Below are 26,237 nucleotides of genomic sequence, written 5' to 3'. Positions count from 1 at the left end.
AGATCTATTTGAGTCCCCATGCCAAGTGACACCTGTACTCTCATCATCCAGGTTTACTATCTATATCAAAATTCACTCTCATAAGCACGGAAAAGGTGAAAATTTCAGTTATCATAATCCAGAAAGAGTTCACACCATATATGGAATGGAATAACTTGAATTTTACTCCTCATGGCAATAGCCTTGGTTTGAAAGGGGCAGGTCCGTAATATAAATAGGTGAAAGTGGTCAAAGCGATCTCTAAATTTGAAAATTTATGTTTGGGATTGGTGGGAGAAGTCTTCAGCGTTCTTTCCCTCTTTCACACCACTTCTCCTGTTATGCTTCTCTTGGGCATACTCTTACTTCAGTAGCTTTTGCCCTTGTTCAGAAATTATTCCAGATCCATGGCCTCAGACCAGCACAGAATTCATGCAAGCTTGTCCACAGATGCAGATAATGTAAACAATGAAGGTACCATGCACAATAAACTGAAGAGCCAATCCATCACTGGTGCAGGTTCGGTTTCCTCTGCTATGAGGCCCAGTACATTTCAGTGCTACGCAGAATGCGATGAAGGCATTAATCTGGTTGTTGATTTGAATTCTAGTCCATCAGACTTTTGTGAATTGGGTCTGCCCCAGAACCTGCATAAGCAGGTGTTTAGAACGAGGCCGTATGTGGAGAAGGGTGTAAACTTGCCTCCTGCAACTACGCAGGGACTTGGTGAATTTCATGGGTCTACAAAGGGACATGAATCCCTCTGTACTAATTCATCAAAAAGCCGTTGTCTTCCACAACCATCAAGAGCAATGGAAGAGCTTTTTGTACAATCTGGAGCTTGGGAAAATGGTGCCATGTGCGAGAAGCAACAGCCGGGGAAGGAAGGAATAGATCAATCTTCATTGACATGCATGCCTGCCAAAGAAATCGAGCCAAGAAATGTTGAAATGGGCGATCAAGTTGCTTCGGGTTTTTGCCAGCAAGTAGCAGGGAATGAACTGGTAAGGGTCACTACCTTTTCTCAACGATATTCTGCAGTATGTTGTTTTTGTTTGTCTTGGTAGGTTTCATGAGTATTTTATCTCTACTATTAACATCGGTATTATATACTATCCAAAAAATGAAATAGCAGGTAATTAACGAAGGGCATTCAGACCAAGCCTGGCTCCACACTATTTATATGCCAAATGGGCCTGTGCAGGAGGGGAAACTCTACCACCGTTGGATATTCTGTAGCCCTAAAGAGTACCCTCACAGTTGTAGTTTCTCTGCCCTTTTATAACAACTGGTACAAGCCTGTTGTGTATAATCGCCAGAATTTCCTGACCAAGACTAGGTGAATGTCCTCATTGATGGAATGTGTGTGCAATCAATTTTTAGCCATATGATAGAGGATGTTTGTGAATGCCTAGACTGCCTTTTTTGATAGAACTGTTAGTACTCGCGAAGTTGTGTTTGAAGGGAGGGTTTTGCGTTCTCGGACTCTACAATGCTGTAAGCTAAATACCCGCTCTCTACAATGCTGTAAGCTAAATACGCGCACGAGTAGAGCTCGACCTTTGTTTAGTGGCAACAAAAGCAGAGTTATGGGCTTTTACTGCTCACCCTTGTTCTTTTGATTAGGTTTATTGGATCATTTTGGAAGGAGGGGATCTAGAGAGTGCTCTGGGTTGCCATTGGCTGCTATTGCAATCATAAGTGGATGTAACATTTGGGCTGGATAAGTTGGAAAACTAGGGAGGAGAATTTAGCGGCGATCCTCATGATTTTGATCATGAGATCCAGGAGGATTAGCTATGAAATTCTTCTACCCTGTTTTTGAATTTGTCATCGACATTCCCAACTATCTTTTAATATTTTATATATGCAATATGCTTCGATGACATCAAATTAGGAAACTACAAGCCATAGTTCTATATGTATGATCAATGACGTATTCTTGTGTGGTTGGTGCGTTATAGTTCTATTTTGTAAATGTTCAAAATGATTACATCTATCTACATATACATATGGCTGTACGTGTGACTTAGAATATAGAGGGATTTCATATGCATTATAACTATTATCACGCCTATGGTTACAATGTGAAACTACACTATTTTGTAAATGTTCAAAAAACTTACATCTATCTACATTACATATGGCTGTACATGTGACTTTGAAAATAGAGGGATTTCATATGCATTATAACTATCATCACACCTATGGTTACATTGTGAAACTACACCACATAAACAGACACACACACAAGCTATCCAGCTTGAATTACAAAGTTGGTTTTTAAGGTAGAGAAACCAGGGATTAATGAGATTGAACTGGCATGACAGTGGCTTACATTTGATTTTTTCCCACATTCTAGATGAAGCTCCTAAGGTCTTGGCAGAATATATCCAGCATGATTTTAATTCTTGCTTCTCTTGAACATAAAGATATTCAAGGCAGTCATCTCCATTTTGCATGTTTTGCAGTTTTCCCACAATCTGTCAATATTTTGCATTTTAACTGAAATTTTATCCATTATTTTACTATGCCCCATTATATCTCCTTGATCTACTGTAGCTAAGCTAAGCCTTGAGATTATGAAAGCTTCTCAAATTGTCCACTCCACCTTTACCAGATATTCTCATCAGATTCATTTTCATCTTCCTTTCCAGAACAAAGACATTTTTCCTTGTTCAATGGGAATTTGGGGTTTTCATTTTCATGTCTTGTCTGAGTACTACATAAAGAAAAGATATCAGAGATACATAAAGCAAAAGTTGGCCTTGTAAATTTTGGTGGGCTGGCCACATTATCACCCCTCTGCAAGTTTTTAAATACTTATATAATCTTGACAGAAGTTTGCTTAATCATGGCATAAAGAATCCATTGCCTCAAGTCTACTCCCATGTAACCTCAAATCTCTTTAACCATTTCTTCCTCTGGTTCCATGTATATGTTCATTTGGTATCTTTGTTTGGGATGTAAGGGGATTCCCAATTTTGGCCCATTTTTTCTTTTACCTTGGATAATGGACTATGGTTGACACCAATTTTAAAGAATTTAATTTGAAAAATTCCTATTTCCCTAATAAAGCTATTTACTTTCTAATTGTACATCTATCATGCTCCTCTTCCTATATTAATAATCAAGAATGAGTCTCCTTTTATAATCAGACTTATGAATTTCATGTCTTTGCCACAACATTCTTTCCTTCGGAGCAAACTAGATTTCCCCTTTTGATATGAGTGGAGGATGAGGTCTTGGCGATCATACTAGGGCTTCTTTTTCTTATGCGATGTTTCTTGATGAAAACTGTGTGGAACAAGCGAGTTGTTTGGACAACTTCCTCACCTTTGAAACTATTTGGAATTCTGCCTATTACAGCCTTAGCTAGTCATTGAGAAGCCGAAGGCAATGACCTTACTGCAGTACATTTTCTTGCTATAGTGTTCAATCTAGGACCTTTGAGGAGTTAGGGAAAAGTATCAATAGATATAGCGGTGTGTTTCTTCTCATGCTTTTGCATGGAACATCAACTTTCTGATCTTGTGCTTGGTGTCCTGGTGTCTAAATCGCGGGCCTCAAATTCTGACATTAAACAGTAAATTTCTGATCTTATGCTTAGTGTTCTGTCATCTAATGCATGTATACAAGTGTTGAGATGGGTTATCTTTTTTTGTTTTTTTTTGTTTTAACTTTAAGACTCTCCCTAACTTGGCTTTCGGTATCATGTTCAATCATTGTCAAGGGCTGACCTGCACAAAGGACATTTTTTTCAGTCTCTTAACAGATCTTGCCAAACAATTTGTCAAAGAGTTTGGAAATTGGAATAGGAGTTCCAAAGACTTTCTAAATGCATTAATAGGGTGGAAATTTCAAATCATATAAAGGCATTGAGGGTAGGCTGGGAATTCAAGTCAAGTCTCATATAGAGGCAATGGGTGTAAAAACATTTTGTAACGGAAAAATCATGTGAACATGGAAAAACTAGTGATCTTAAAGATTGTGTGGACTTTCTTCTCATCTAGTTAAGTCTGTTCTTGAACCTGAAATCTAAGGATAGACATGGGAAGAGTCTCTAATGAAACTTAACTAAAGTTAAAGAAAATTAACTGTCAAAGACACACACAGGTGACAGGAATCTTAATGACAACGTTTGGAGTCTGGACTAAAGGAACTACCTTGTCATGCATTTTTAAATGAGTTTCATTGCATTCTTTGATGCCATTGTTTTATCTCTAGCTTTCTCTGAATTAACTATTAATACGAACGGTTAATGTACTTTGGTCATTTTATAGTAAAATTGGGCTGCAAATAACGCCACCACTATCATCAACCAGTGGTGTGATCCTCTTCATTTCTAGTAGATCTTCAAACCTTAGGCTCCGAACCCTTGTGCCACGTTTTTATAGAGTATCCTGGTAGGAGGGGGTGGCTTCATAACCCTGATAACTATTAAGTAAACAACTTAAAAAACAAATTTATAGAACAACATCTTCAAATGCTTACACCTAGTTCACATAATCCTCAACCTGAACTTATATCCTTTTACTTGTGGATGTGGATCTTTATCTGAAAAGTCAGGATGGAATGTTTGGCAAGGTACTCATGTCATTAGTAATTCATTCCTGTGTATGGGGTTGTCATGATCAAGGAAAAAATAAATTCTTTAACAGCCTAGATGTTAAGAGATCTTGCATGGTAGAGATCATGTAGTATGTCACATATCCATAAGATCCACACACCCTTTTACAATAGTGAGAGAAATGGTTTCTTCTCTTGAATACATATATTGAACACCTTAAAAAACCAAAGAAGTAATTCTTTATAGTGAATATGAAAGAAAGATGTTTTAGTATTATTGTACAATTAAGTTGATAGTTGCAAAGATAAGGAAAGGCACTGGACTCTTATGCACACATTCTTCTAAGAGGTGGATGCCTATATTGTTCTTACTGAGTTTTTCTTAGTAACACTTTGCTCTTGAAGCCTCTGATACCATAGATTATGAATATTTATTTTATTCCTCATTCCAACTGGCACTTGAATTCTCATCATCCATGTCTTTTTTTTTTATCTTTTTTCAAAATTCACTATCTAAATAAATGCAAGTTATATACATCAAAGAAGAGAAATTTCCTAGTTAGTGTCTTTCACAAAGAGTTGTTAGCCTATATATGGAATGGAATAACTTGGATTTTGTTCCCAATAGCAAATGCCATGATTTGAAAGGGAATAACAGCAACATAAATAGGTGGAAATTGCAAGTGCTCGAAGTGATCTCTGAATTTGAAAAATTAGGTTTGGGATTGGTGGGAGAAGTCTTCAGCATTATTGTCCTCTTTTCAACTGTATTTACCTCCTCGTATTACTTGAATAGCATTTCCTTTGTTCAGTAATTATTTCAGATCCATGAAGTCAGACAAGGACAGAATTTATAAAAACTTGTCCACAGATACAAGATAATGTAAATAATGAGGATACTATGCACAATACGATAAAGGCCCAATCTGATACAGGTTTAGTCTCCTCTCCTATGGGAGCTGGTACATTTCAGTTATTTAGAATGTGAGAGTGGCATTATTCTGTATGTTGGTTTGAATTCTAGGCAAGCACACTGGATGAAAACTTGTCGTTATGAAATGGGCCTCCTGTGGAACCCACATAAGCACAAGCTCAAAAGGAGGCCTTCTGTCGAGATCTGTTCAAACTTCTCTCCTCAACTGCACAGGTAGCTTTTATAAATATTGGGTTTGATGATTTTTATGGGTCTATGAAGGGACAGGAATCCCTGTACAATAATTTCTTAAAAAGCTGCCTTCCATTGCTTCCACATTTATCAAGAGCAATGGAAGAGCTTTCTGTACTAGTCTGGGGGTTTTGAAAATGGAGCCATATGCGAAAAGAAATTGTTGGGGAAGGAAGGAATGTTTCTGTCTTAACTGGCATGCATGCTTGCCAGAGGAAGTGAACCAAGAAATCTTGAAATTGGCAATCAAGCTGCTCTGGGTACTTCCCATCAAAGACCAGTAGATGAATTGGTAGGGGCCATTTCCTTTTATCAATGGTATTCTGCAGTATGTTGTGCTTGTCTGTCCTGGCAGATTTTCTGAGTATTTTCTCCCTACTGTTAACATCAGTATTACATGCTATCCAAGCAGGAAATCATACCTGATCAACACTGACAATCAGACTGAGCATAGCTGCATGCAATTTATATTCCAAATGGGTCTATGCGGAAGTGGAAAATATGCCACCTTGCGGTATTTTGTAGCACTAAAAAACCCTTCACTTTAGTAGTTTCTATCTCTGCCCTTATATAACAACTGGTACAAACCTGTAGTGAATAATTAGCAGACTTTCATTACCAAGCGAATGTGGATGCCCTCATTCACGGGATAAATTAGTTTGATATTTTTCAGTAGCAGCAAATAAGTAGGGGCTGTGCAATCACCTTTTTAGTATACGCTATATAGGATGGTTGAGAATGCATGAACTGTTTTTTGACTGATCGATTAATACTTGCAAGGTTGTGTTTGGGGGGAGGGTTTTGGGTTCTCAGACTGCACGTTGCTGTAAGCTTTGACACCTGTGCATGTAGGGCCTGCACTCTCTTTAGGAAATGCAAAGGCAGAGTTGTGGGCTTTTACTGCTGGCACTTGCTCTTTTTAGCAGCTTTGTTGGGTCCTTTTGGAAGGAGGTTATTTGTGTTAGAATATTTAGACACTTAGGAGTTAGTTAAGATCAACTTGGTCTAATGTGTTTATAGGTAAAGTGTGTTTCTTTAGTAAGCATTAGTTGCATTGTAATCCGAAAGTCATGATATGTTATAGACATATAGTGATCCAACGGCTCATATTCTCCTCGGTACTGACGGCTATTGATCTGTGGCTAACACCTGATTGGTCAATGGTCTCTATTTAAAGAGCATGGAGGGTCATTGCTGATGATTGATTGTGAGAAACTGTTTTATGTACATATTTCTTTTGCATTAATAAAATTGCATCAAGTGGCCATGTTGGCTGGGGATGTGGAGTGTTTCTCTCTTAGAGGTTTTAAACCACGTAAAAAATACTGGGATTATGATCTCTGATCTAGTTGTGTGAGTGGTTACTTAAGGTGTTTGTCCTGTGTGGAGTACTCTGTTTTCCCAAACAAGTTGGAGAGTGCTTTGGGTCATCAGGACTGCTGTGAGTTAAATTGAAAGTGGATATATTATGATGGTTAAATCTTTGAAAGTGTCTGGTGTGCCCTCCCAAGCCTTGGTGAGAATGCAGGTGGCTAATAAGCATGGAGGTATGCCTGAACTCCAAAGCTTACCTGAGCAAGATAAGGTTATCCTTTATTTACCTTTGGTGAGGTCAACCTTTTGAGCTAGGGTTGAACTTGAAGAATGAGATGAGGTATGAGTTGCCTGCACAAGCGCTTATTAGAGGTATCGGGCTTGAGGTAGGAACAACATGGTAAGACCGACAAAGTCAGGAGCTCAGTTAAGACCATTTAAGGCCAACCCAAAACCAAGTAAGGTTGGGGCCTTAACTGCCCCTAGGCAAATTACCAAACTTGACTTGAAGAATGACTCAGTGAGGCCAGAGAGTAAAAATGATTGCGCATCATGAAAAACTTTTGGTTGACTTGAGAAATTACAGAAGATTATACATTAAATTTCAGGAAAATGATATCCATATAATGCAAGTGTTCAATAATGACTTGTTTCAACTTTCAATAATAAAAGATGCTATGGATTTTGGATAGTCAACAAACTTTGTGGTTGTCTGCTATGAAATAAGGTTAGAAGAACAAGCAAATTGTATGTATGTTTGGTTTTCTTCTTTCTTTTATAGACAGACAAATAAGTCTGATTCAGGGGAGTTGTGAGCTAGACTTGTGGATACAAGCTAACTCTCATTTTACTAGGAGTGACTCCCAGCTCCCAAGTATGACTTGGGGCTGAGTCATCATCGAAGGAGCTGACTTGATTTGTTTCCTCAAAGGGCAGAGTTAAACTCAGGAGTCGACTTGCGCTTGTAAGAGTATGTAACACATCTCTATGGTTGACTGATGCCTTCTGATACTCAAAGGTTATGACCTTGCAGATTGTTTTATCCCATACCCTGGCATATGTTTGCCTTCAGTCTTGATTCGTTTTGCTGAACAGATTCAACAAGCTCGGTAGTGTCTTTTTGGCAACAACACTGCTGGGAAAGTGCTTCTTTATATTTTCTTCCACATGCCCTCTAAATGCTATGTGTTCTGCAGCTTCAGTGGTCTCAATATATCTGTGGGAAAATGGTGCATTTGTAAGAGTGATGAAGGAAGGGTTCATGAACCCTTCGTGGCGGTGTCTGCCAGGAGAGGATTGGATTATTGCACTATTCTTGTTTGCAACTCTCACAGATTAAGCATAACTCTGTGATTATTAGGCACCTAAGTTCTCACTTTGCTTGAGGAGTCCAAGTTTCTAGCATACTATACATATTTTCTGAATGCATGGTATCTATGTTTGCATGTGAGTTTTGCTGAACAATTTTGATTGAATACATTTTATTTAACTAAAAACAGGTTATTGACCTGCCATTAACTGTCTACATCCTAAGCTGTGGTAGGGTAATGCGCATACCTCAAATTAGTAAATTTTCATCCATAAGCAGGTAATAAGCCCATCAATTCTTCATACCATGTTTCTGTGTCAGCCTAGAAATATCCATCACTTGCAATGAAAATACTAATAGTTCCTCTTTGATTGGTATTTCGCTAAATCTTCTAAGTAGAGGACCTCACTAGACCATAGAAGCCTGCGAGAATTTCCATTAGACGCAATGGAATGTTGTTTGAATTGGATTTGAAGAATCTATCCTTTCAATAACCTTTGGTTTTCTTGGTAGCATGCTATGCTCTAATAATTTAAGTGCTTCAATTTCAAAGTTACATTCTGTTTCAATCTATTGAAACAGCTGTTAATAGCAGGAAACCAGGACTGATAACTCTTTTTCTGAGGGTGACGACTGGGCAGGGGAAAGATGTGGTTCAAAAAATGAATATAACTGGGGAGAGATCACATGCTTTAAAAAACTGTAGCATAGGAAAAACAAGAAGAACACTACACTTATTAGTGATCTTTTAGGGTGTATAACACACCACACAGAAACAAATTACAGTTATTAAATAAGAAAGCATACCTCTTGGAACTTTGAAGGGTATACACATTCAGTGCCAAAAGTATTTAGACTACAAAGGGATCACAAAATCAAGATAGGATTGTCAGAAAGTATCATCTTGATCTTCATCAGAATTTTCTTGTAATCCTCTTGGTTTTTTCTTGGGAAAACCTTGTGGGATGATGGATCCCTGCATCTTCCCCGAGATATTCAGATGAAAGGTGGCTCAAATGCCAGTCAAAATATCAGCTGGTAACCTTGAATGGCTCAACCATATTTGAACCTGTGACGTATGGCCTCCTTGTCTGCAACATGCCTTCTGTGGACAGTTCAACCAATTAAGCTAAGCCTTGGGGATTTCTAATCCTCCTGTTAGCTGCACAGTGAACATCACTTAACATCACTTTCGCTTTCTGAGAAATCTAGTTCAAAGAGGAAGCATGAAAAAATTGAAAGTAGGAAAGAGCTTTAATTAATTACCAATTCTCTTGTTTGCCTTTACGTAGTCTAGAATAATAAGCTAAAGATGGTTCTACCCTAGAAACACCGACAAAATAATGTGGCTAAGTTATTACAAATGTAATGATAAATAGTGGGACCAATAACAAGATTGGATTTGTATTTACCTCATGGTAAACATTTTAGATTGTGTCAATACAGATTCTTGGTTAGATGGTAAATAAGGGGTGTTTCACAGTCCTCACCAAGGTTCAAATTCCCCAGGGACTCATTTTTCCCTTTCAGGGCCATCTTGCCTGTGTAAGTGGGTTGTACCGTTGTCATAAGTGGTTGGTGCCCAGTTCAAGTTTTACTTGACTTTGGCACAACAAATAATCCTCAGCCATGACTTCTTAGCTGAAGGGATATTTTTAGAGTGTTGTAATCCGATTACATTGCATTGTGATATTCTCATATTGGGAAAGGGCATGCTTGTTGCATAGTGATAATGGGAAGTATCTTGCCAAAAAAATTCATTTGACAAACATTATAACTTGCTTTGGTGCTGTGGTTGTCACAAGTTCACCTACAAACTTAAAATAAGGTTTATTATGAAATGACTTAGGCCCTTTACATTGGAGATTAATGGCACTTAGGAAATCAATTTGGTGAATGGACCAACATGTGCGTAATGTTGCATACTCAACCTTGCTTCACTAACCCACATTATATTATATTCGTCAAGCCATTTTGAAATTTGGCCATTTTCAATGTTACAAGCCCCCCCTGCTATTGAAATTGAACAAAACTCACACTATTTTAGGACAATATCTTACTGACGTGAAAATATTCCTTTTTAAATGCAGTTCTGGGAGTATAGCTACACCACCCTTTTATTCATTAATCTCAAAGAAAGTTATTGATTCTAGCTTGTGACTCCAAGCTCTGTCATCGTGTTAAAATTGACTTTAACTTCTTATAAGCTTAGGATATGCAAAGAGTGATTGTCTTTTGAGTCATTTTGACCATTAGTCAGGATTGTGGTAAGTTGCTAAGCTTGTACACATATGATTTGTTCACACTTTATGCATTTCTTCACATTATGGTAGGCAAAGACGTTGTGTGGGTTATTAACTTATTATCGATGTTTCAAAAATAGTGTACAGCAATAATTCAGCAAGGATTTGAAAAATAAGTCAGGAAAAAATAGAAAAAAGTGGGCAAAAATGGAAAAACTCTGCGAAAACCAAGAAATGCTGTTTTTCTGAATCACCAATTCTGATAACATGTTATAATTGGGACTTATTTTTTGTTGTTTAGGGTAAAAATCCCATGTCAGAAATTCATGTATGTGCTAAACATTTCTCTCTGTCAGAGCAAAATAGATTTTCTCCTTTCAATAAAAATGGAGGTTGAGGTGTTCACCATCACACTATGGGTTCTTTTGTTTGTTTGATGTGTCCGATGAAACACTGTTTGGAGAAAGCAAGTTGTTTGGAAAACTTCCTTGACTTGAGGCTACTTGGAGTTCCACTCGTCGTAGCCTTGAATAGTCATTCAGAAGCTGAAGGCCATGACCTTATTCTTGTACATTTTCTCTAAGTTACCAAGATACGGAAACGGATCTGGATACGGATACTGAGCCACCAATTTTTTTAAAAGTGAGGATCTGGATACGGAAAGTACAAAAATATATAATAATATTTTTTTTAATTTTAAAAAACATATTTGAAGTTCAAAATCAAAACCATTCATGAATAACAACGTTAGCATTGAATATAAAAAAGCATTCTTAAAACACTATAGAAAAGCTTTTATAATTTATAGTTTATATTATTTTAAATTATAATTATTTAGCATAACATATGATAGTTTAAATTATAACTATTAAATATTTAAATATAGGTTAACTATTAAATAATTTTAAATATTTAATATTTTGACTATATTTATTAAATGTAATATTTAATATTATAAGGAAATTCAAATATTAAAAATGTTAATATAACTATATTTGATAGTTATAATATGTTAAATATTTGAATAATAATTATAATTTAAACTTATTTATATTTATTTTTTCTAAATGACTATTTTAAACCATAATTTAAACTAATTTATATTATTTAAACTATTTAAGGTGTATAATTTATATTCTTGATATATCTATACTTAAATATTAAATGAACACATCACATTAAATATATTTAATATTATAATAATATTGATTTAAATTATAGATATATTATATACAAATAATTATAAACTACATTCTAAATAATTATAAATAAATTCTAAAATTTAAAACATACGATTTTATTTTTCAAACAGAATGGTCAACTCTATGGACACGATATACATAACGCAGCGCTCCAAGCCCATGGCTTTCGCACAACGCTCCAATGTCGTCGCCATCGCTCTTGTGGCCCTCTTTGTCACCCTCAAGCGCTACTATCCACATAGCGGTCCAGTGCTATTGCCCGCCCTCACATTTGCTCTCGTCTCCTCACTCACAGTGTTTACAGTGTTTGTCGACTACTCTCAGTTTTTGTCATTTTGTCTCTTATTACAATGGACAAAAGAACAATGGTGTTTAGATGCTGTCCAATTTTCTATGAGATTTTTCCCAAACGAACTGCCAAAATGCAGAAAATCGTTTGTTGTTGTCCGATCCGCCTCCAAAACCACTAGATTCGAGCCTGGGCTTGCTAAAACATTTCGAAATTGTTTGAAAATTCCAGATACGTTCCAGAACCCTATGCATGGCGGATCCTCCACGGATCCAGCGGGATCTGTATCCGCACTCATTTTTGATCCGCGGATCCGCGTTTTTGTCCTCTGATCCCCACAGATCTGGTAACATAGCATTTTCTTCATATAGTCATCAATCTTAGGGAGAAGTGTCAACAGATATAGCTGTCTCCTTTCACGTTTTTGCATTAAACAAAAATTTTCTGATCTTGTGTTTGGTGTCCTAGTAACCAAGTCATGAACCTCACGTTTTCACATTTCTGATCTTATGCTCAGTTTCCTGGCATCTAAAGCATAGATACAATGTTGACATAATTACCTTTTGTTTTTAGTCACTCCCTATCTCAGCTTTCAATTTCTTCTCAAGTTGCTGTCATGGGTTGACTTGCAAATGCTCTTTTCTTTGGTCTCTTAACCAAGGTTACGTGGGAGCGGGAGTGGGGAGTGGGGAGCAACATTTTCAAAAGCTCCCGGGTGGGGAGCAAATCGGGAGCGAATTTTCATATAATATATATTTTGATGCATATATGTCAACAAAAGCATATAGAATGATGAATTAGATATAAAAAGCATAAAAACATGGATTAAACCATATAACATCAATCATCTAGAAGTTATAATCTTCATCAACCATGTCCACAAGTTACAAGTTCTCATTTATATAGCATGTAAGGGTGCACATAACCAAAATAGCATCGAGTGCAATCCATCTCTGAACCGAAAATACATCAACAAATAGGTTCTAGATGGCCTCTAGCATCCAAAAAAATCATGCTACAACAAATAGCTACATATCATCAAAATCATTGCCTATCTTGGGATCTTTGTCATTAATATCACCCTCAAAGCAATTAACATAAGATAGAAAATGTGTAGCATGTCAGGTCAAGATTTTGTTTGAGTGATGGGTACATTTTTAATAGGGTCATGATAGAGGAGTTCAACAACCAATGTCACTAACATCAAGATACATAGAGGGTTTGGTGCTCTTGATTAAATACGATTCCCATACCCTAGAACATGACAAAATCCAATGGAAACATTGCAATCCCCCCAATCTTGAAATCCTGAAAAACTGATATGTCTGCTGGATTTTGAGTGAGATCTAAAATTCTACTTTCTCCATATGAAATCCAATGAGGTCGAAACTGCTCTCAAACATCCCGAGTCATTTAATGGTAAAGTTAAAAAGTTAAGTAAAATGATCCTTTTACTTCAAAATTTAACATTACCATGAATTGCATATCAATACTAGGGCCATAGGCTTGAATATTAGGTTGCCCTACTCAAAAACTCTTGTTTCTTTGAAAAAAAAATTGTGTTTGGAACAACTTTGTGACAAAATTTTGTGAAAAAAACCAGGGAGTGATTTTTCAATTTTATTTTGTTGCTTAATTTCAGGAGTGTGCTCCTGGGTCGCTCTTGATTCACTCCCGCTCGGAGTGCTCTCTGGGAGCGATTCGAAGGGTGGGGGGGAGCGCTCCCCTGCAACCATGCTCTTAACAGACCTTGACAAACAATATGTTCAAACGCTTGGAGTATGAACATCAAAAAATTGCTAAATTCTATTAGGAGGCTGGAGAGTTCGACCCATATAAAGGCATTGAGTGCAAACAAATTTTGTAATGGGAAATTCATGTGCCCAGCAATGGGAAAACTAGTTATGTTACGGAGTGGGTAGACTTTCTTCCCATATAGTTAAGTCTTTTTTGAACCTAAGACCTAAGCGTAGACAAGGGAAGAGTCTCCAGTAAAATCCAACTCAAGTAAAAGCAGTCAACTTTTGATGTCATATGCTAGAATAAATCACAACATTTGGAATTTTGGACTAAAGTTATGACTGTGCCACACATGTGAAATGAATTTCCTTGTGTTCTTTGGTGCATTGTTTTACCTCTATTCTATGTTTTTTTAAATAGAATGCTTCCTTTAACTATTCATATCAGCAAATGTGCATTGGGCGTTATATACAATAAAAACAGGCTGCTAATGTAGCCACCAGTATCACTAGAAAATCTAACATCGGACAGGGTTGAAATCCAGTCACCTATTAGCCTAATGAATGCTTGTTTGGGTTTTACATCTAGCTTTACTTGAAATGTGTAAATAAGCTTGACAGATATTATGGCTGGCTGTAGTAGCTTGGAGGTTGCCCAGGCAGCAGTGATGGGAGAACCGACTAATATTATAGGATAAGGCATGTGGGGAAGTCGGAACATATTCAGGCTATGGAAGAAATCATCCAAAAATTATAACCTTCTCTTCATAATATGAAACTGTTTAAAGTTTTTTATTTGTGAAAAACATCTGCAGGAAGCTTTTGAAGAAAGCTGGAAATTATATTAATGGCCCTTTGATCTGGAATGGATCCGAACACAAGACAATGATTGTAAGACTCAGTACCTATGTGCATTTCTGCAATTAATAAGGGTAGGAAAATAATATCTTACAATGCAAATGCCATAAATTAAATGAGCCAAAAGAGAAAAAATCAAAGAATTGAAGAAAGCAGAAAAATAAAAATAGGAGAGGAAAAGGAATTGAGAGGTCAGTGTCTTGGCCTTCCCATTATCTCCTAGCTCTCCTAGATTTCCTTGTAACTTCATTCTCAAAGGGTTGTTGGCCAGGAGGAGTGAATGCAAAGGAGGAGCTGTGTGAATCGTTCAATGACCATAGAGCCATGAACTGTACTGTATCCTGAGATTGCTGAAATGGGAGTTGAACGACCATTGAATGCTGGTTTTCCAGTTTGGGTTTTCAGGGTAAAATATCTGATTTCATTATGATGCATTGCTGCATCTACTATGAGTTTTTACTGTTGTGTGATCTCATGTATTATGGTTGTTATTCTCATCTGTGTTTTAATGGATTGCTACGGAAAATGCAGACTGTTGGAAGTTAATTCTGCTGAGAATCAATGATTTCGTTTGTCTTGTTCAACACAACAACCATGAAACTTGAACTGTCGAATCAAATTGTTTTCACTGAGATCTATGGTTGTGATAGTATAACTGTTGCAATTGCTTGTCCAAATTTGTCTTTCTGTTTTTAACTTTTTATTAACAGCAAGTCGTGGATTATGGAGAGACTGTTGCCACTTAAATAAGTTGTGGTTATTCTTTAACGAGCGTCTAGACTAATTGATGAAGGATTGAGGTTGTCTGACTCTCCTAGTGCCCATCAATAGTGGTTCTTGGAGTTTGAGACCATACGCATCAGCAAGGGCATTCTCTTCTATGCAATACGTGGAAGTCTTCTACCCTTTGACTGTTCAATTGGATGAAAGCCTGTAGGCAGCAAATGAATTGTTCATTTGACAGTGTATGCTTAAATTCTCACATTCCATCAACCTTTGGACTTTATCTTTGCTAATGCTGTGTCTCCAACACCAATGATTGACACTTAGTTGAGTTTGTCTAATTGTCAATTCGTGTCGCGCTTTGTTGTCTCTCACTGTTCATTAAAGGCTTGAGTCACTGATGTAGACATATCTATTACCTGTATTGAACTGGATTATATTCACATGGGCGTTGATTGGGAGTGAGATCATTCCAAAGCAAGCGAATGGGCATTAAGCAAAAGAGCCAGAGTGCAGAACCAACCATATAAAACAAATACATGGTCTTTCCCATGTCAATTGTTGAGTTTCAAAGGAAGAAAATGATTTGGTAGCTGTTGGCCTCATCCAAGCTTGTATATTCACATATCTTGCTGCGGAAATACTGCCTTGCATCCCTGTTATTACTCGTTGCTGGGGCAATACATTATACTTGATGTTTGGTTTGACTTTAATGCCAGAGAAATTAATTTTATTGTTGTTGGAGTGTGGGAAATGTAACGATTGAGCAAAGTGATATTGTCTTCATTCATGCTGGAACATATTACTCTTTGTTCATAATTGGAGCAGTACACATATATTTGTTAATTGCTCGATTATATTTACATGCACATATGTAGGTGCTGGGTAACTCCGCTACTTAGTATTTCTTAAGTTCAATGATTAGTGGCTAGCTGGTATGTTTATCATTTAAACGCAGTAGATATCCATTACCTTGTTTCAATCAAGAAACCACTGTGACCTGTTAACCAATAATTGATCAAGCCAGTACAATCAGAACTGAACACACACTCAAAACCATGATGGTGTCTCAGCTTCGAGCGACTTGAGTGATCTAGTTCGGTTTTATATCAATGTGCAAAGGGGTTGCACAAAGGCAGTTATCAGTGACAGGACAATTGCAGAGCTGTGATTATTATTGCATTTGTCAGCTGGTGGTTGCTTGTGTGCAGGTTACACCAGAGAACAACCCATCTTACCAGTCCTGAGTAGTGTTGCAGAGTAGTTGTATTCAGAACTGCAACAAGAACAGAAGCCTTGCTCTTAACAGACCTTGACAAACAATATGTTCAAACGCTTGGAGTATGAATATCAAAAAATTGCTAAATTCTATTAGGAGGCTGGAGAGTTCGACCCATATAAAGACATTGAGTGGAAACAAATTTTGTAATGGGAAATTCCTGTGCCTAGCAATGGAAAAACTAGTTATGTTACAGATTGGGTAGCCTTTCTTCCCATATACTTAAGTCTATTTCTGAACCTAAGACCTAAGCATAGACATGGGAAGAGTCTTCAGTAAAATCCAACTAAAGTAAAAGCAGTCAACTTTTGATGTCATATGCCAGAATAAATCACAACATTTGGAATTTTGGACTAAAGTTATGACTGTGCCACAAATGTGAAATGAATTTCCTTGTGTTTTTTGGTGCATTGTTTTACCTCTATTCTATGTTTTTTTAAATAGAATGCTTCCTTTAACTATTAATATCAGCAAATGTGCATTGGGCGTTATATACAATAAAAACAGGCTGCTAATGCAGCCACCAGTATCACTAGAAAATCTAACATAGGACAGGGTTGAAATCCAGTCACCTATTAGCCTAATCAATGCTTGTTTGGGTTTTACATCTAGCTTTACTTGAAATGTGTAAATAAGCTTGACAGATATTATGGCTGGCTGTAGTAGCTTGGAGGCTGCCCAGGCAGCAGTGATGGGAGAACCGACTAATATTATAGGATAAGGCGTGTGGGGACGTCGGAACATATTCAGGCTATAGAAGAAATCATCCAAAAATTATAGCCTTCTCTACATAATATGAAACTGTTTAAAGTTTTTTATTTGTGAAAAACCTCTGCAGGAAGCTTTTGAAGAAAGCTGGAAATTATATTAATCTCCCTTTGATCTGGAATGGATCCGAACACAAGACAATGATTGTAAGACTCAGTACCTATGTGCATTTCTGCAATTAATAAGGGTAGGAAAATAATAGCTTACAATGCAAATGCCATAAATTAAATGAGCCAAAAGAGAAAAAATCAAAGAATTGAAGAAAGTAGAAAAATAAAAATAGGAGAGGAAAATGAATTGAAAGGTCAGTGTCTTGGCCTTCCCATTATCTCCTAGCTCTCCTATATTTCCTTGTAACTTCATTCTCAAAGGGGTTGTTGGCCAGGAGGAGTGAATGCAAAGGAGGAGCTACGTGAATTGTTCAATGACCATAGAGCCATGAACTGTACTGTATCCTGAGATTGCTGAAATGAGAGTTGAACCGACCATTGAATGCTGGTTTTCGAGTTTGGGTTTTTAGGGTAAAATATCTGATTTCATTATGATGCATTGCTGCATCTACTATGAGTTTTTTACTGTTGTGTGATCTCATGTATGATGGTTGTTATTCTCATCTGTGTTTTAATGGATTGCTGTGGAAAATGCAGAGGGTTGGAAGTTAATTCTGCTGAGAATCAATGTTTTCCTTTGTCTTGTTAAACACCACAACCATGAAACTCAAACTGTCGAATCAAATTGTTTTCACTGAGATCTATGGTTGTGATAGTATAACTGTTGCAATTGCTTGTCCAAATTTGTCTTTCTGTTTTTAACTTTTTATATAACAGCAAGTCGTTGATTATGGAGACTGTTGCCACTTAAATAAGATGTGGTTATTCGTTAACGAGCATCTACACTAATTGATGAAGGATTGAGGTTGTCTGACTCTCCTAGTGCCCATCAATAGTGGTTTCTTGGAGTTTGAGACCATACGCATCAGCAAGGGCATTCTCTTCTATGCAATACGTGGAAGTCTTCTACCCTTTGACTGTTCAATTGGATGAAAGCCTGTAGGCAGCAAATGAATTGTTCACTTGACAGTGTATGCTTAAATTCTCACATTCCATCAACCTTTTTATCTTTGCTAGTGCTGTGTCTCCAACACCAATGATTGACACTTTGTCGAGTTGTCTAATTGTCAATTCGTGTCGCTCTTTGTTGTCTCTCACTGTTCATTAAAGGCTGGAGTCACTGATGTAGACATATCTATTACCTGCATTGAACTGGATTATATTCACATGGGCCTTGATTGGGAGTGAGATCATTCCAAAGCAAGCAAATGGCCATTAAGCAAAAGAGCCAGAGTGCAGAACCAACCATATAAAACAAATACATGGTCATTCCCATGTAAATTGTTGAGTTTCAAAGGAAGAAAATGATTTGGTAGCTGTTGGCCTCATCCAAGCCTGTATATTCGCATATCTTGCTGGGGAAATACTGCCTTGCATCCCTGTTTTTACTCGTTGCTGGGGCAATACATTATACTTGATGTTTGGTTTGACTTTAATGCCAGAGAAATTAATTTTATTGTTGTTGGAGTGTGGGAAATGTGACCATTGAGCAAAGTGATATTGTCTTCATTCATGCTGGAACATATTACTCTTTGTTCATACTTGGAGCAGTACACATATATTTTTTAATTGCTTGATTGTATTTACATGCACATATGTAGGTGCTGGGTAACTCCGCTGCTTAGTATTTCTTAAGTTCAATGATTAGTGGCTAGCTGGTATGTTTATCATTTAAACACAGTAGATATCCATTACCTTGTTTCAATCAAGAAACCACCGTGACCTGTTAACCAATAATTGATCAAGCCAGTACAATCAGAACTGAACACACACTCAAAACCGTGATGTTGTCTCAGCTTCGAGCAACTTGAGTGATCTAGTTCAGTTTTATATCAATGTGCAAAGGGTTTGCACAAAGACAGTTATCAGTGACAGGACAATTGCAGAGCTGTGATTATTATTGTATTTGTCAGCTGGTGGTTGTTTGTGTGCAGGTTACACCAGAGAACAACCCATCTTACCAGTCCTGAGTAGTGTTGCAGAGTAGTTGTACTCAGAACTGCAACAAGAACAGAAGCCTTGTAGCCTTGCTGAAGACTGACATCTCTCTCCAAGACTGAGAATAGAATAGAAAGTGAATTTCGCAAAGTATTCATGCTTGTGAAGCTAGTGGGCTATACAGTCCCTTGTTTATGGATCACCTTTGATCTCTAAAACAGGTCAAAGGTATTAAAAAATATGGCAAAGTAAAATAACATGGTAAGGAGTGCCTAGGGCTTCTTCTCCCTAAAGCAGAAATAAATAAACTAAATAGCATAATATTCTAACAAAATGGCGGTGGATCCAAAATGGAGAAGTTTTTCTGAAGTTGTTGTAATTTACATGTTAACCTTATTTTGTAAAGGTGCTTTGTTCTCACTTTCAAGGGAGAGTGTAAACTCCTTGTTAAACGATTTTTTAATTATGCTTGATTGTGAAGTTCTGAAAAATTCATACGGTAGCAGTAGCTCCCCTTACATAAGTTATTTCACATTATGCCATTGAAAAATGCACAGTAGTGCCAGTTCCGGCATAATGCCATTTCATCTAGGGAGTTTGGCAAAAGATTGTGACCTTGATTGTTCTCTATTATGATTCATCTCTAAGCCAAAATGAGATGCATTTCTTGGTGAGTTTGGGAATTAAAGGCAAATAGCTCAGACGAAAAAGTTCCCAGCCCTTCATGATGTAATGCTCAAGCCTCCTCATGGATTTGCAAAAGCAGGAATGCTACCGGATAATTCTGCCTTGATCCTAAATACACAAGTGTTGGTTTTTTTTCCTAAGGAATAAAGTGTAATATTTTTATTTCAGATTGAATACTGTAATATATTATATTACATTCAGCAAGTGCCTGCACACAAAGGCAAGTATAAAAACTGCCATGATCCTGAACAGGATCCACTTGGCAAACGCTATAAACCATTAATCAAAACTTGACTAAGGCATAATGCCATTACATAAAGCATATCAAAATCTATTTTAACATCACTGCAGAAAGTCACAAACTTCACAGTTCCAAGGATGTAAAAATTATAAGAAAGAACAAAGCTGGTGTTCAGTTTGAACACCCTCCCTGAACTCACGCATTTTCAATACTCCAAACTGTAAGAAGACCCCTGCTTTAGAAAGCTTATCCGCCACAGTATTAAGCTAGTGGAAGACATGTTTGAATGAGGCAAAGGTAAGTTGGCTTCCCCATTTCTGTAGACTGTACCTGATTCACCTGTGCTTGGAGTTACAATTTTTGAAAGTGTACATCACCAATCATCTAGACTCCCCAAATACCTGCAAACTAGTTATACCTATTTCCAATGCAATTATGAGGAGTTTGGAGAGTGCATAGAACTTGGCCCTATTATTTGAATCATCTCCCAACCCTATTGAAGAAAGAGAGTTGATGGGTAGCCAAAAGAAAATGGACTCACCCAGCACTGCATTATCCTGGATTGCCTTGCAAGGCACCATCAAAATATCTCCAAGGCACTGTCTCATCAATCTTTGGGGGCTCAATCTGCCCCGGAATTTGTTGCTTCGGAGTGATCGTGTAGTCATCAAAACAATATTGGATTTGGAGGCACCATTATAAAGGAGTGGAAGAAACTTCCTGAAATATAGCCCCATTCCTTGATCTCTATATAGCCCAACTTACCTCCAATGGGAAATCTCTGAATGTTTTTGTTGCAGGGTCCTCATAACAGTCCTTGTAGACCTGTGATAGGGAGTCTTCTCCCCATTTGCTAATGCCTCCAGTTAGTGTGTCTGCAGCACACCATATCTCAGGGGTAAAATAGCATCCAACTTGAAAGATAGTTTCTTCATGTTCCTTACATAAAATACATATGCTTGATCCCTGCTGGGATGTCCTATGAAGTATATCATACTTTATCAGAGAGTGCTAGCCAGCGGATTAAAAAAAACGTCCTCTGTGTATCATACTTATCAGAGAGTGCTAGCCAGCGAAAAAAAAAATAGCTGTCTTGAACAACTGTTTTAACTTCTTTATCTTTGACCACCACAAATCCGGATTTGCTTGTGTTTCTGCCATGAATAGAGATGAGTAACCAACGCTATATGAGCCATCCACGGTATTCTTCGATCAGACCCAATTCTTACCATGCCTCCGTCATTAATTTTCTATGCCAGCGAAGAGCCCAGTATTGGGAAAGAGGAAATTAGTGCTTTCCAGATAGTGGGGCAGTTATGTTTACTTTTCTGAGAATTTCTGATCTGTTCCTGCATAGAAATTGGATCCACACACTTCCTGGTGACCTGATTCCATGGTTTGTTCTTTATTATTACAAACTTTAGTTCTTACAAAGGAACAAATAAAATTCTGTTCACAGAATTAATTGGATCCACACACTTCCTGGTGACCTGATTCCATGGTTTGTCCCTTATTATTACAAACTTTAGTTCTTACAAAGGAATAAATAAAATTCTGTTCACCGAATTTGTGTTAAGCTTTTTTCGATATTGATCTGCACAAGGTGCTTCATTGCTCAGCTTGTACTTTTTTGTGAGAATTGATTTTCCCTCTTCGGTTGCTCTCATAGGTAGGAAAAAAATATTTAGTGGATAAAAGTTAAAACTTTCAACTTCTTTTTACCTCAATTTCCGCAAAGCAATGCCAGCATTCATTTAAAAAGTACTAAAATTTACTTCTGAACCCATATGGATTTGCTTAGTAATTAAATATATTTCATATAGTTTTGCTTAGCTTCTGTAATTAATATTTCAAGGGTGATAAAGGATTACCAAAATTTCCATGGACAGAAAAAAAATGTTTCTATGAATTCTCTCTTGTTGTAGGTTGGATTTGCTCTTTTGGTTCAGTGATTCTCTCCTAGGTTTTTTGCGTATGAATGAACAAAAAGCTTTGAAAGCTTTTTTTACTGCAGGTGGACGTTAGAATGCTATCTCTCCTAAGTGTTTCTTATTGCATTGCTTTTTGGCTTCTGGTTGGTTCCTTTACCCTGATTTTATTATTTACATTTACTTATATAGTCTCTTTGTTGAGTCACTAGTATGTGATTGGCTATATACGGGTACATTCCATAGTTAGCATATATGATTACGAAATTGATTCAATATGTAAAAAAATTGAATGAGAAAGTCTAATTTGAGAAAAATACAATTAAAATGAGTACCTTTTATGAATTCTTTTATTATAATTGCAAAACTAATATAGTTATCATAATGTGTTCCACCCCTTGTTAAGACTTGTTTGACTACATTAAAATCAAATATCATAGTCAAGTTTGATTAAACTAGTGGAAAAATCAAATTTCTTCCTCTGCACTTGGTAATAGTCACAAATTTTAGAACTATAAATAATAGGTAAACTTGGGTCACGTGGAAGGTTCGGGGCCGAAATTGAATGAAAGGAAGAAAGAATAGGCGAGATTTCAGGAGATCTAATTCAAATTTTAGTCAAATGTATTTCAGTCGCATTTTTGAATTAAAATGGTCAACAGGTCCATATTCTGTAACCCATGGTACATTCTCTTAGGCCCCTCGTCAATCTCTAGTCTGTATCGCTTCTATAATCAGAGATTAACATGTGTATTTTCATGAGTTCTTTCATCCAATATTGCTTGGTTTCAATTTTTCTCCAGTAAGTTTAGTTAGCATGAATCTTACAATATGCATATAACATCTATTAACGTTGGAGTCTATCTCATCAACAACTATTTCTTAATAGCTATAGAGTGCGATTATCAATGCAAAGAAATCAGTTTTTATTTCCGGAAGAATCTGAATATACTTATCCAGTTTCCCAAGATATTGAACTTAAACTGACATATGTATACTTTAATGCAGGTTGTACAAAACCAGGAGAGAGAGATTCAAAGGTCAGAGAGACCCCATAATTCTGATTACAAGCTATCTAAATGTGATTTTTAGGGAAGTAAATGACTGAACTCTAGATTTGTTTTATGCAGAAGTTTGGGGGTGCATTATGCCATGGAGGAAACTCGGAATGAAATGCAATGTACACATCAGAACATTGAACACTCCCAAGTTGAATCCCGGAGATGTATTCTAAAGTACAAGGATGGCGACAATAAAACTCCAATTGTGAAGAATTTGAGATTCTTGAAAACTCTGGCTAGGGGCCCCCTTGTGCAAACTAGTGCTGTGGAAAGGAGAAGATCGACTCGTCTTGTAGATAAGGTTTACTTTAAATTCATTCCCTTTGATTTCTAGTATACATGATGTCAATTGAAGGTGTCTTTTTGAGTTGGTTAAGTTTTAGATGATATTGTTTATGGAAATTTTCATTATTTTTTCATTTCTTCCAGAGCCCTTGATTGCAACCTTGGGGACAAAAGCATCACAAAGTCGGGCTCATTAATGTGTTCATCAACACAAAGAGACCAAGGAAATTTTGAAGTCTGATTATTTACATGGATCAGGAGGGAGTACTTTCATACATAACAGATTAACTAAAATGGCTGCAGAAGCTTCGAGGATCAGCATGGTTAGGATGGACAATTGCTGGCAAGAACCTTGGAGTTTCCATAGACATTGCTATCATTAAATTTGGCAATTTTTTGTCACATTGATTCCATTGGAAACAAAGGTTACTGAGATCTTCCAAAACATTAGTATGTTTTGAATGTCGAAATTAGAAAAAATTGTGGTTCGACAGGAATTGAATTGAACTGAAGTGGATATGCTTGAAGATAATGTAAGGCCTCTTTTACAGTGTATCTAGGAACAGAGCTAAGGAATTGCTGAAAAGTGATCATCTGTTGACAAGCCAAGTTCTATCCCTTTTGTAAAAAATCATAGAAGTTGAAGGATACACATTCCCAAGGTGTTCTGCTTTGGAGTGTACTTGAAGGAACTGCAAGTGTTGTAAATTCAACAGGATCCATGAGCTATTATCAACTGATAAACCAAATGTGTTATAGAAATTCATAGCAAAATTCTAGAGGACAGATCCAAATCCAAGCTGCTAGAGAGAAGGCAATTCTCATCATTCTTCAGTCCAATAAGCCAGAGGTTTGAATTGATGTTAAAAAGAAACCGATTAATCTTCTGTTTCAAAAAGTTGAGGGCTCTATTCACCCAATGCGGGAGTATTCTTTTTGCAGTAATTATTGTCTGTAGAATATGATCTCTAACTTGGTGGAACTGGCATGAGACAACAGTTCGAATAACTGTGTTTTTCTTGTCAGAAACATTGAAGAAGCATTTATTTAGTTGCTGCAACACGTTTCTGATTACAACAAATAGAAGGTTGAACGGAATATGCTGAATGAAATGCTATATTGAGCTTTTTTCCTTATTGATCTGTATGTGTAAGCATGATCATATGGCCCTGCATTTTCAGAATTGGAGGTAAATGGTTGTTTAGAAATGTAGTGTAGTATTCGAGGAGATGGCTTGTCTGCATTGCATGTGTTTTATGCAAAATATCTTTAGGAAAACTTGTGTATTTAGTATTTTCCCTTCTACATTTAAAGCATTGACTGAGGACAGAATTTGTTACCGATGGGTTAGTGGGAAAATGAGTCTATTTTCCCTTTAACATGAAAATCATTGAACTGGGGACTACACTAGGAAGAAATTGTTACAGATGGGTTAGTGAGAAAACTTCTGTTTCCCCGTTTACATTATAAGCATTGAATTTGGGGTTATACTAGGAAGAAATTTTTACAGATGAGCTGGGCAAAGACAGAAATGATCCTTGTTCATTTCTGAAATAGTCTCAAACTGCAAAACTTACAGTCTTGTTTCTTGAACTTATAATTGAAAATTTTCATATTCTTCTTGAATTGTTGTTGGATATTTACACCAGTATTTACATCATTCTATTGAATATATTGGATTGTGCCCTAAATGAGCCTTTGACAAGGTGCTATCATTATGGATCCCATTAGTAAAAATAGCCCAGGATTCTATGGAATTAATTGATCTAACCATGAATCGGCTTAAATGCTAGTGAAACATCTTGAGAGTTGACATCAACCAGGGTAGCATCTTGAAGGTACTGTTGAATAATGCTTTATAACTAACCTTAGTAACAACTATATTTTCGGGACACCAACCGAAAGGTATTTCCTAATTGAGTTAAGCACTTATATGGAATATTATAATCAGAAAACATTCTGGTCTGATATAGACAATAACAAACTACTGCGATGGTCTACTCGTAACTAATGACTTCTTGTTTCTAACAATATAATTTCTCTTGAGTGATTTTATTTTCTGTTCTAGTCACTTAGTCATATATAAGATGCTATAGTTTCTAGGAGCCTTTTAGTACGGATGTTGATGATTCAAGGAACTTTATCGCAGCACCGTATACATTGATACGTTTGCAACAAATATGCAAACTAGGACCCAATCTATCAAATTGTCAATTAATCTCATTAAAAGTTGTTTGAATTTCTATGGCAAACAGGCGTAGTGAATTGCTGTTGAATAGTCAAATGGTGCGAAGATGAGTTACAAAGAGACGAAATTCTTAAGATAACTATCGACATCTAATGCATTAATATTACAGGAACCTACATCAGAGACATAATATTATAAGAGTAAATGGTGACATATATGTACATGATTCTTTTATAACAGTATGTGCAGACAGCACTTGAAAAAAGATAAGGGCATCACCATGGGGTTATAAAGAAAGCTTAAATTACTTTCCTATTGAAATTTTGGACCAAAAGTCAAAAGTCAATGCAGGGCATTAAACA

General features: G+C 36.7%; 1 protein-coding gene across 1 annotated transcript; it reads left to right on the top strand.

Annotated features, from left to right (window-relative positions):
• On the top strand, positions 1 to 24,733 carry LOC149196934 (uncharacterized). The gene is made up of 4 exons (XM_089405685.1): positions 1 to 983; positions 23,350 to 23,381; positions 23,472 to 23,703; positions 23,832 to 24,733. The coding sequence occupies exons 1-4, from the start codon at positions 387 to 389 to the stop codon at positions 23,838 to 23,840; spliced, it is 870 nt and encodes a 289-aa protein (XP_089261811.1). The 5' UTR covers positions 1 to 386; the 3' UTR covers positions 23,841 to 24,733.
• Positions 24,734 to 26,237: the final 1,504 nt, after the last annotated feature.

This window comes from Pinus tabuliformis, chromosome 2_2, assembly GCF_031772625.1.
Source record: "Pinus tabuliformis cultivar Carrire ecotype Pingquan chromosome 2_2, CPIR1, whole genome shotgun sequence".
NCBI classification, from domain to species: Eukaryota; Viridiplantae; Streptophyta; class Pinopsida; order Pinales; family Pinaceae; genus Pinus; species Pinus tabuliformis.
The sequence above is the reverse complement of the archived record's forward strand: the minus strand, read 5'-3'. Positions and strand labels throughout refer to the sequence as shown.